At 43.8% G+C, this 12,372-nt stretch overlaps 1 protein-coding gene and 2 pseudogenes across 1 annotated transcript; 1 reads left to right on the top strand and 2 right to left on the bottom strand.

Moving 5' to 3' along the window:
- Nucleotides 1-3,300: 3,300 nt before the first annotated feature.
- Nucleotides 3,301-5,642, bottom strand: LOC147448537 (uncharacterized). The gene is made up of 3 exons (XM_086521416.1): nucleotides 5,425-5,642; nucleotides 5,220-5,330; nucleotides 3,301-3,505 (listed from the first exon to the last, which is right to left on the bottom strand). Exons 1-3 carry the CDS (start codon nucleotides 5,640-5,642, stop codon nucleotides 3,301-3,303), a joined length of 534 nt encoding a protein of 177 aa, XP_086377542.1.
- Nucleotides 5,643-9,937: 4,295 nt separating this feature from the next.
- LOC147448536 (ethylene-responsive transcription factor 1A pseudogene) lies at nucleotides 9,938-10,396 on the bottom strand (annotated as a pseudogene).
- A 434-nt stretch (nucleotides 10,397-10,830) lies between these two features.
- Nucleotides 10,831-11,697, top strand: LOC147448535 (uncharacterized; annotated as a pseudogene).
- Nucleotides 11,698-12,372: the final 675 nt, after the last annotated feature.

Below are 12,372 nucleotides of genomic sequence, written 5' to 3'. Positions count from 1 at the left end.
TCCATTTCATTTCCATCATCTAACCCAGACGTTTTATGTTAGAAAGGCTCCATTTAGCACATTAACACAAAAATGCTAACCTAGAATGATACCTAAAGCACATTTGAAAGTGAAGCTTAATCTTAAGCTCCAGCCTAAGGCTTAAGTGTCAAAGTTTAGGCTTTTGTTTCAAGCCTAAAACTTAAGTCTCAAAATTTATGCTTATGTTTGAAGTTTAAAATGTAAGTCCTAAGCCCTTTTTAGTCTTCATAATTCACTATGTGAAAACCTTTTATACTATGTACACTGAAGACCTATTTATAAAACCCCTTATCTATGAATTTTTCAAGGTATCATCCAATTTTTTTCATAATCTATAAGTATTTTTTTATTTGTAACATTTTTTTGCTACAATGCTCATGAGACTGGACTCATATGGTAGTGCTACACTAACATACAAAGGCAAGGCTCGAACTTAAGTTCTATCCTACAAAATAAATTTCAGTTTCTTGTTATAGATTATGACTCTTTTTCTTTCTTAACATATGTAATCGCTACAATAGGATATGAAATTGTGAGCTTCACTTGGAAGTACTGAGGTAGGATTCTATGACAAGGACTTTTGCTGTTGAGGTAGGATTCTATGACAAGGACTTTTGAGGCTCAAACTTAATTTCATGCCTAAGGCTTAAGTCTTAACCTTAAGCTTATGTTTCAAGTGTAAAGCTTAAATCTCAAGCCATGTCTAGTCGCAACGCATTCACTATGTATAAAATTATTATATTGTGCACATCTAAGGCCTATTCAAAAAACCTCTTAACTACGAATTTTTCAAGTTATGATCCTTTTTACTTCATGATCTGTAAGTATTGCTATTTGGAAGATTATATTACTAAAATGCTCTTGAGATTGTCATAACATGGTAGTGCTCATGAGCTCGACCTCACATGGTAGTGCTACACTAACATGTGGAGGCAAGATTCAAACTTAAGTTCGAGCCTACAAACTAAATTTCAATGCCTTGTTAGGTACAAAGACATTATGAGTTTCATGTAACATATGAAAGTGCTACACTAGGATAAAAAAGTTCAAGTCTCACTTAGAACAACTCAGCCATGACTTTTTTTATTGAAGTTCATACACAAGTGCTTCACTATCTCTCCTTGTTAGGCTTGAACTTAAGTTTGAGCCTCATTAGTGTTTGGTAATGCTTCATTATTGTCTCACCAAAACCAAAATTTCTTACTCTTAAAACACATCTGTATGTTAGCTATGCTTTGTGAATTGACACTTTAAATAAAGACATGTGCTTTGTGATGGCTCAAACTCAAGTTTGATCCCCCCCATCATTTTTTAAAACAACAACAAGTAAATCTAATTAAAATGACATACTTTTAGATAAAGACACAAGATAGTATTAAGAAAATAGTGTTTGAAGGACCTAAAGTATCACAATTGATAAATTCAATACACTATCCTGCCTTTTTATACTTTAGGAGTCTATTGGTACATGATAATGGCATGCACCATTAAACCTAGTATCAAAAATACTATAAGAAGCATTCACACCTTTTTCATTAGCTACTACAATGTCTTGAGGGGCTCTATCATCCTATTGTGCATCCTCATTGCCTGCATCATCATCCTCATTATCTTCATCATTTTCTTTTTCACACTCAATATCCACAACTGGACTCATTTCTCCAACATTGTCTGCCCCCCCTTGATGATCAAAATTCGTAGCTTCTTGAACTTCACTATCATCCGTGTTGTCTACGTTATCGTTGTATTCCTTTCCATCAACATCCTATCTACTGCTTTGTTTCTCATCGATGTCAAGATTGTTAAGGTCTTCTTTTTCTTTATCATCCAGCTCCACTGTTTCTCTCGCAAGTGATGCTTGACTTGCACCACACCACTCCTGCAAGGACGGATTGCTCTCCAAAAGACTAGAGCATTGAGATTCTAACTCCATTGCTTCAAAATCATCTTTACATAAAGCAATTGCCCTTCTCTTCTTCGACAAGCTTTTCTCCAACACAACTCCACCGCAAAAAATTTCCAACACTTAGCTTTGCTCAGGACAAAACCCTGTGATAAGGCCATCAATGAAGTTTCTATCAATAAATTCATGATCCTTGCCACAAGAGCCTGAGAAAAAGACTCTTTTTGTATGAGCTTTGTCAATAGCCTCAAATCTATCAACCTTGCTAACAAAAAGAGCAACCATTGCAGAGTCCACAGTTCCATCTATCCATGAGTCATCTCTTGTTGCTTGGATATTTCCATATTCAATATGGACCTTAGTTGACTGGCTAGAAACCCCTTCAAAAAGCATTCCGATATTGCTGAAATCAATGAAACACACTAGCACATATTCGTATTGTGCATTCAATGTGTTTAGATTGAGTGCCAAATTTGCAAAAAAATCTATAGAGAACTTTTCTTTAGTACCATGAAGATCCAAGACAACCAATTGAAATGGTACGTGCTCTGTATTGCAAAAGTCTGTGATCTTCCACATATCAAAGCCCACCCCCTTGATTCTCCAGGCAAGGTTTACTGATATGCGTAGGTTATACGCATATCAGTAAACCTTGCCTGGCTCACATCCTTTATCTTCACTTCACAATCAAGCATCACGATCACAGTGCCACATTCCATGTTCGCCACATCTCCTCTCAATTCTTCCCATACGAATGGCTTATTGCCATGGATTTCCACAATCCCCTTCTCGCGCAATTCAAAGGTAGCAACTTGTAGGTCTCTGCGTGTCACATGCTCTAGCTCTCCCCTTTTGTGTGGGGGATAGGAGTCCGCAGGGTTCACTTGGTGCTCCTCCTCAATTTCTTCACTGATACAATACCCACCATTTAAGTATGGCTCGCAAGCCAACAACTCCCCATCCAACAGGGTATGACTAGCACTACTTCCGGTTTCATGCAATAGTTTTTCATCATAATGGGCATCAACATAGCCGGGAAACATCGCATCCAATTTCTTCATCAACTCTTCCTCACACATGCATTCTTCTCCTTCGTCCACACACGGGACATCCATACATTCTTCTCCTTTGTCCATACACGGGGCATCCGTCTCCTTCTCTTCTTTTGCTTGTTTTTCCTCTTCGCTCAGCTTGGCATGCATCATCGACACCTTTTCAAAAAACCAGGTCATCACTTGCTCTTGCCGACGGAAATCGACATCCATAAGCATTTTCTTTCTCTCGAGCTCTTTTCTCGTTCTTCTACTTTCCAGCCGCATCGCCTCTACATCCTTGTAGTAACTCTCAATCGTCCTCGAGAGTGTCTGAGTCGAGGTCTACATAGCCTTTTGCACCGCATCCCAGTCATATCCTAGTTTACCTTCTCTCCATCCAGCAAAGCGTTCCCTCACGCGTCGTATCGCTCTTTCAAAGCATAAGAGGGCAACCTCCACATTGAACCATGCCTTCAGTGAGGCCATATCCAAAGCTGGAAAAAACGGATTGGCCCTTAAAACAGTAGAATCAGTCACGCCACTTCTCCTACACAATTGCAACTATGAAGTCACTTAGTGTAGATTAATATCCATCGACAGCAGAAGCTCAACAACCATCGACAGAAGAAGCTCAGCAACCTAGCGTTTTTGGAGACCCATCACCTAGCGTTTTTGACAGTTTTCAGCATGGCGTTTTTCAGCAATGAAAGACCAGCAGATTGAGCCACTAAAGAGTAGCACATTCAGCCCCAAGAAACCTCAATTTTCAGCCGTAAACCTGCAGATTTTCAGCGTCAAAGACCTACATAACAATCCCATAATCAGCATTTTTGGACATAGTCGTAGATTTCAGCGCGTTTTTGGACAGCAGATACGAGATTGCAGATTTCAGCCCTTAGGACGGTGTCATCATCCCCTTCGTCATTGCCGACATAGCCTAGACTTGCATCAGTTCCATGCATTCAGCTTGATCCAGTTGGTGCTCTCTTACGCGATTGTAGCTATGAAGCTATACTTGCCTCCATTAGGTTACTAGCATGGGAGCTTTTGATGGACTAGAAAAACCAAGTCGATCTTGTTCTGACGGAGGCGTGATGCCCTGTTTATTAGGCATAGGTCTATTGGGGTGAATTATGAACCATGGGGCCCTCAAGCACATTCCGGTTATCATGATTTCCTCTCATGACTCCATGAATTCCATTTTCAAATGCTTGTCAAAGGGAGATGTGGACTTTCTTGTGAAACAAGTGAGGAAAAATGAACTGAAGAAGCACTTGCAGCATCTTTGGAGGAGGTGCCATAGTTCAAGGACCTGAGCATTGGGAAGATAAAGATTTTGATCTAAGAGGAGTGGCTGCTGCAATGAATGCACCTTTTCTAGACCTTGTGCCATCAACACACGAAAATTATGGGACAGCTGGAAGCATTGAGGATGCTCATTTGGCTGGACACCAGGTACATTTGATTTGTCTCATATGGTCCCAAGCGGCGAGCATGATAGGAGAGGAAAAATCATGCACCCCAACAGTGCATGGTGCACCCTTGCAAGAGTTGCCTACAACCTGCCTCTACTATACGCTACACCTACTCAGAGAGCAGCTCCGACCGATTTCCACCTTGACAAATCGAGAGTCAAGAGATGAGAGAGAGAGAGAAAGAGAGAGAGAGAGAGAGAGAGAGAGAGAGACATAAATGTTAAAATTTTTTCTTTCTTTCTACTTACCGTGCTGCGTCGAGTCGATGACCCATGAGTTTGCACATTTGCTGGACCATCCACTTGGGACTCCATCATGTCCCATACTCCGTCTCTAGTGTGTTGAGAACATATTTCTTGTCATCCTCATGCTGATCACTACAGTGCAAAATAAAGCCGATTAGTAATTCAACTAACAAACTAAAATTTATAATTTTTTATGTTAATTAATACTTACTCCCATGGTATATGAACCTGCTTTAGATAAGAGGAGCAGAGGTCTCCCATTCGACGTTTGAGGGCGATGCCGGCTCCGAGCTGGAGGATAGCCCCGTCAGGCAAGATGTCGCATGTGACACCCAAGCTGCCAATGCACGTGCGCATTGGTGGAGGTGGAGGCACTGATGGGGGAGCTGGCGGTGCTCAGACGGTGTCTCACGAGTCGATCGGCCTGGTGGCGTGCTACTCTGCCATTGATGCCTACATGCAATATAAACATACGGCAGATTAGATGAGAGTTCTTAAAAACTACTTGATATTTAATTCATAATCACCATAATAGATATACCTCCGAGACTGACGGCCACTAGCTTGTGAATCGGGTGTGAACTGAGTACTAGGAGCTACATTAGGAGTAAGCCGCTGACTCTCATGATGTGATGTACCTGGAATAGGAGTCCTAAGCAAACAAAGACATCAAGGGAATACATATATTAATATTTCTATATTAAAAAAAAGAATTACATTACTACTTTATCAATCAAGAAGATTACCGATGTGCTATGGTCTGATTTGCATGAGAGGAAGTCTCCACTCCTGCGTGTGGCTGGGAGGATGTACCCTCTCCAGGACGTACGGGCAAACTGATTTGCCCAAGAAACTCGATGGAGCTGTCTAAACCGGCGTCATCCATCTCCATATAATCTGACATAGCCTCCGTCAAAGCCTCTCCTGATAGTCCAGTGGTACGTAGCAAAGTCTTGATGAACATCAACTTCACTCTATGACCTTGGTCACTCATCGTATCTGTATATTTAAAACAAACCATATGTCAAACTAACACAAAACATCCTATCTGCATGTAACATCAATGCAAGTAAAAATATTAATAGATCAAGAATCTACAGATGAGGTCGAAGCAGCCATGAATGGAGTGGACTACAACAAAATAGATCAAACAAAAATGCTACAGATGCTTCAAAAGGTTATGAATCAAATGCAAGATCATGTAGCAAAACTAAAAGAGAAACACGCTCAGTAACAAATTCAATGCAAGAGTAAGCTACATGAGAGATTTGATGGGTTGTGGTTGAATGCAGCACGAGCTTATAACCATATGGCAGATGTGGACAAAATGAAGCAGACCTGGATGTATTCGTGGAAAGGACTCAACCTGAGCGATATGCTGTTGTTGGCAGCGCTTTCGCTTTCGCTTTCTCTGCCTACTCTCACATGGTATCAGACGCTGAGGTTCTTCAGCCGACGATCCCCTCCTCATTGCTTCCGTCACGAAAAACTCCCTCAAAACTGAGATCGCTCCCCCTTGGTGGCTATGTTTTCTACAAACAACAGCGTTTTCACCTCTCAGGCTGCGTTTTCTGTGCTATGGAGCCAGATCAGCCATTGCTACTCCCTTCTCTCTCAGCCCTGAAGGGATTACCCCAGCCATCACTACTCCCTTCTCTCTCACCCCTAAAGGGATTACCCCAGATCAGTCGTCGATAAAGCACTTGCAGCAGCGTTTTCAGCATTAGACACAGTACCAGATCAACCCCTTGAAGCATTGCAAAGAACCCCCATTTTCAGCCATAAAAATGTAGCAAAACAGTCATTTTCAGCCACCCGAAACAGCCCAAAGATTTGCAGAATTTCAGCAGTTAGAAGACCATAGATTTCATCCCTAAAGTCGTCATCGTCATCACCGTCATCGTCATCGGCAGGTCCCAAGTTGCATCAGTCCATTGCATACGCATTGTACCACTTTGTGCAATCAAAAAGTAGACCACTCTTGCCGACGAGAGTGGGGCCTTCGGAGGAGGGTTTTACAACGTCTCTGGTGTCGTATCTCTCTTCTCTCTATCTCTCAGTCTCATTCACTTGCACGCACAGTGTCCATTCACTTTGTTTGTGATCATAGCATTTTCTCATTAAGAACGGAAGACTCTACCTTCCATAAAAACGAAAGGAATCTTGAGCACAGTTCGGAGCACTCATCTTGAGAAAAGTGCAAACAATCATTCCGCTGCACCTAACAAGAGCTTTATGTCTGAGATGTCTCTTGAAATGCAGTGACTGCAGGATATGCCCAATGTGGGCAGGGCCAAGGAGCTCTGGTTGTTTTTCACTGGACGAAGCAAGGATATCTCTCTAGACGCAGTCACATATGAGAAACAGCAATCAGAGGCCATCGAGCAGATCTACTCGAGCTTTTAGGACAAGTGGCTAGGCCGTCTCCCTCAATGTCTCACCTACAACTGCCAGCTTATGATAGCCTACGCTCCTACTCTCTTCCAGATGCAATCACATATGCTCTAGAATGTTTTCAGCTGATGCAGAGAGAGGGAATCTCTCGAAATGCAATATTATCTCAAGGAGTGCATTGATTGCAGTAGTGTCAGGTCAGGAAGGGATGGATTGTTTTCAACAGATGCAGAGAGAGGGCATCTCTCTTCAATAACAGATCTTGAGTTTAACTCGTTGGATAGATCTTTGAGGTCTCTTGGGATAGTTTCCTACGACATTAAAATCCTCTTCTTCTTTTTCTTCTTCTCTAAATGCAGTCAAGTACACTTGCACCTTGAAGGCATATGGTATTGCACAAGATGCTGATATGGAGAAAAGAACTCATTTTGATATTGTTAGTTAGTGGTTGTGCTTGGAACTACCTTGGTCGACATGTATGCCTAATGTGGTGTAGTCCATAGATCACAAAAAGTATACTTAAAGTAAGAGGTCAAGACAAGGGTTCAAGATGTAAAGAATGAGGATGCAAGAGAGCTACACAAGACAAGCACAAAGCACACAGAGATGGAAAGCTTCTTCTTCTTCTTCACAGAAAAGAGAGTACAAAATGACTAAGTGCTAAAGCTGAAAAGTAGCACATATATACATGCGGTCACTAAGTGTGAAATCGCTAGAAGCGTACTAGGCTGGCACTATAAGTGTAGTCCAACTGTAGAATCACTGGCAGAGATCCTCCGTGTCGGTCACCTAACGCGCCAGTGAGTAAATGCCGTAAGCGGCCAAGACCCGTAGTGGATGCCATCTGAAGGTGTAGAGCTCGATATCTCAACACAAGAGACTTCGCTTACAGGCTCGTTCTACTCGTTTTGTCCACTAAGATTTGGGAAGGCTTGCTGGGGTGGGTTGACGGACGGCACATGGGCTTGCAGTGGAGGCAGCATGGATTGTGGACTGAGGTCAAGACAAGGGTTCAAGAGCCTTCGCCTACACGCTCGTTCTACTCGTTTCACCCACCACTAAGAGCAGGGAAGGCTCGCTAGGGTGGGTTGACGGACGGCACGTGGGCTTGCAGTGGAGGCAGGGTGGATTGTGGGCTGAGGCCGATGCGGAGGACCGCCCTGGGTGGGAGCACCTGGCTGCAGAATCCTCTTCGACTGCCCTGTCTCTTCATTTTTTGACAGCAGGAGTTGGCTTGCGCTCTTTTCTCCTTCGGAGATCAACATGTAAGCCTCGGTTCCTAGCATTCTGTTGGGTTTGGGAGGGGGTGTGGCTCCAATGGTGGCAAGGGAGCCCCATTCGAGTGGCACTCTCAGATCCATGTTTTGGTTTGAAGATGGGATTGGCTCCTTAGCATCCAAGAGGTTCTTCTAGCGGCTCAGATCGAGAGGGTTTGTGTGTGGCAGCCGTGCATTTCAAATCAGTGCATTTCAAAAGACGAAATCCTGGACAGTAAGCTCATCAAGCACTTTTTCCGCTTTATGAAGTGCACCACAATTGTCATACATGTCGACCAAGGCAGTGCCAAGCACAACGTTTTCTTTCAACAACCACTCACTAACAGTATCATCATAACTTCTTTTGCCCATACCAGCATCTTGTGTACTACCACATGCCCTCAAGGTGCCACTGTACATGATTGTATTTGGAGAGATGCAGTCTCTCTGCATCTGCTTAAAAAAGCTCTCTCTCTCTCTCGACCTGACCTAACCTTGTAGCAATCAATGCACTGCTTGAAATAACATTACATCTAGAGAGAGACCCTCACTTCACATTAGCTGAAAATAGGCTAGAGCGTATGTGATTGCGTCTAGAGAGACACTCTCACTTCATCCACTAAAAAATGACCAGAGCTCCTTGGCCCTGCCCAAGTTGGGCATATCCCCCAATCAGTGCATGTTAAGAGACGACATTTCAGACAGAAATCTCCTCAAGCACTTCGTGTGCTTCATGAAGTGCACTACATATGGCATACATGTCGACCAAGGCAGTGGCAAGCACGACATCCCATTCCATTGAAAACAGCCTAGAGCTCCTGAGCCCTGTCCAAGTTAGTCATATCCCGCAATCAGGCGACATCCACGACAGGAAGCTCTTAAAGTACTTTTTGTGATCGAGGAAGTGCACCACATTAGGCATACATATCGATCAAGGTAGTTCCAAGCACAACCATTGACTAACAATATCAAGTGAATTCTTTTGTCCATATCAACATCTTGTGCAATACCATATGCCTTCAAGGTCGACTCTATAGATGAGCTCGCCGATGAGTTTCGACTCTTTGTCAGCCAAATGAGAGGCTGCAGGCTCTCCCTAACTCCCCCAATAGGAACCAACACCTAATTCTCATGGACTGTCACCATGTCCTTCATCATGGTCGGACTCTCGCCCAACAACACGTACTGAGATCTCTCTCTCTCTCTCTCTCTCTCTCTCTCTCTCTCTCTCTCTCTCTCTCTCTCACACACACACACACACACACACACACACACACACACACACACACACACACACACACACACAGGCACAAGCACGCTGCTATCACATGAGAGGATTCCAAATGAGAGGTTGCAGCGCAGTTGGCCAGGGTAGCCATGGCGCTAGCAAATGAGGAGGTGATGAAAGGAAAGAAACACTCGTGCAGCTCATGCAAAGAAAACACATCATCTAGCTCTTCTATCTTCACCCCTTCTCCTTCAAAGCTCACTACCAGACTTGATGGTGGTGAAGATGATGATGGCTCTTGCATGCGCTTGCGTTGTTGACGTTGTTGCTCGATGCCTACAACTCCATCTTCGATTGGTGCTTCTCGTTTCACTCTCTTCTTCACTTTGTCTCCACCTCTTTCTTTAGCATTGGAGCCACGACATTGATAGGAAAGTTCAGCAATGCGCGCACCCCGCGCATCTTCAATGCCGCTCGATCATATGTCAAAGCTACCTCCTCAGCCGTGTCAAAGGTCCATAGCCAAACACGGGCCCCTTGCCTTGCAGAGTCTCGGATCTTGGCTACATATTTGCCCCACGGCCGACACCGTACTCCTCGGTAATGCTTCTTGTTGGAGCTCTTGGCAAGCTCTACGGGTGTTAATGATGAGCTTGAAGGGGCAGAGCACAATGTAGAGGCAACACCATTTTTTATGCCTTTCTTTGGAGGAGTTGTATTTTGCGGTGTTGATGATCGGGGTGCAAGGTGACTCTCCGTCGATGCATCTTCGCATTTTGGGGTGCGCGAAACCCAGCCTGTCTTGTTCACAACTTCTTTAAGAATGCCATACACCATCATGTCATCTGAGTCATATGACTGGATTGATTATATCTATTTTGATGGATGAGGTACCTTGAATAATGCAAAGCCAAGGCTAGTCTAATGTAAAAAATGCACAAAATCTTTGGTAACTTAACCTAATTTATCACAAGAAGGTTTTGACATTTTCTTATGTAGGAAAATGGACTCTTTCTCATTGTTTGCATGTACTGTTTAACATCACGACCTTCCACTCGGGAGGCACCACATACCCAACTAGTGCGCTTGGGGACCACCGGCCTGCCCACTAGGCGGGCGATCCCCTGCCCCCAACTGCACCTAACTAGGTATGCGGCGCCCTTGCTAATAGAAGCCCATGATGTTATGGTAGGTCACAATGTGAGAATTCTTAGGAATTTGTCCAAAAGCTCTTGTATATGGAAATAAGTTTTTTTTGTGTTTGTCAGAATGAGAAGAAAGCAATGCTTTCTTCAGCGATATCTGAATGCTTGGACTTTGGAGAGGAGCTCTTCACTATAGGAAGCTGGGAACATAAAGATTTGGTGAGTAGGGATGGTAACATGAAGTTCTCTACATCTGTATTTTTTGCCTCTATTGATCAGAGGAGCGAAAGAGCAGCCGGCGAGAGTGCGTGCACGGCCCTTGTTGTAGTGATCGCTGATTGACTACACAAGAACCTAAATTGTATGCCCATGAAGGCCGAATATGACACCCTCATCCGAGAAGGATGTGCAGAGTGGTGGAAGCTATTTGATGTTGAGGCCTACAAAAGCAAGTTTGTGGATGGCCACTTTGACCTTGAGACTGTCATAAACGCAAGAATACGAACACTAGCAGTGGATCATGAGCGTTCCTTCATTGGCTTTTTCCAACCTGAGGGGCTTGATGACACCTACAACAATTTCTTGCAATGTGCGAAGTCTTTTGAAGAGATTTGGGCAGCAATAGATCAGCAGAGTGTAGACTTGCAGCCCAATGGGGGATTTCAGCTCTACATTGTGAGCTGGAATGATCATTTTTTCCTATTGAAGGTATGAAAAGAAGCTTACTACATTATTGATAGACTGGGGGAGAGTCTTTATGAGGGATTTAATCAGGCATACGTTCTTCGCTTTGATAGAAAGACGAGCCTCTACCATGTGCCAAAAACGGAGGCTTCAAAGGAGCCTGTTAAAGATAAGAAGGAGGTCTTCCCTACCAAAACAGAGGAAAACCAGTCATCTCAAGCTCAAGATGTGGGTGTATCCTTACACCACAGCAACACCTGCAGCTTAGTTGTTGCCAAGCTGCACGCAGGTGTATACACATACACTGCTTGAAGCTAGCTTTTGCCCCTTTATATATTGCGTTCTGCTTCTTCTATCTGTATGAATGCGCACTCTTACTTATATGCTGGTGAAGCTGTGTGATGAAAGAGGTTTGCTTTTGAGTTGTCATTGCATATGCGCGCGTGCGCACACACACACTCTTGTACATGCACGCAGTATTAAGGTCTCCTTCACACACAACCTGCATGCCTACACATGCACCTCACACATTGAACTGTTTTTTTGAAACATAGCTCTGAACCTATTTTGCAGGCACTAAAAAGTGCAATATTCAAACCCAAGCTTGGAGACTCCATTTTTTGTGCCTCAGTTTTCACATGTTAAGCCCATGAATTGAATCAGAGGTTGAGAGGCATGGCCATTCTTCGGGTTCTTTTCCTCTCTTCTTGTATCCACGTCGCAGGAGCTTGTTATGCCTCTCTCTCTCTCTCTCTCTCTCTCTCTCTCTCTCTCTCTCTCTCTCTCTCTCTCTCTCTCTCTCTCTCTCTCTCTGCATGCCCACATGCATAAGCGCGCGTGCACACACACACACACACACACACACACACACACGTAGCATGGATGCACGTAGGCCATGTGATAACTTCCTCTCGCTCTCCAGGAGCCTCTTAGGACACACACATACACTCAGCGCTACAGAATCCTCTCCCTCTCACTATCGTTAAC

This window comes from Adiantum capillus-veneris, chromosome 10, assembly GCF_014529385.1.
Source record: "Adiantum capillus-veneris isolate H3 chromosome 10, ASM1452938v2, whole genome shotgun sequence".
In the NCBI taxonomy this organism is placed as follows: domain Eukaryota; kingdom Viridiplantae; phylum Streptophyta; class Polypodiopsida; order Polypodiales; family Pteridaceae; genus Adiantum; species Adiantum capillus-veneris.
Note: the sequence above shows the minus strand (reverse complement) of the source record. Positions and strands in the feature narration are given on the sequence as shown.

Excerpts from the sequence above, each read along its gene's own strand:
- LOC147448537 (XM_086521416.1), bottom strand. The coding sequence starts at position 5,642 with ATGTTCATCAAGACTTTGCTACGTACCACTGGACTATCAGGAGAGGCT. Across the intron at positions 5,331-5,424 it reads AATCAGACCATAGCACATCG|GACTCCTATTCCAGGTACAT; the intron begins GTAATCTTCTTG and ends TTGTTTGCTTAG. Across the intron at positions 3,506-5,219 it reads AGTGGCCGTCAGTCTCGGAG|GAGAAGTGGCGTGACTGATT; the intron begins GTATATCTATTA and ends GCAATTGTGTAG.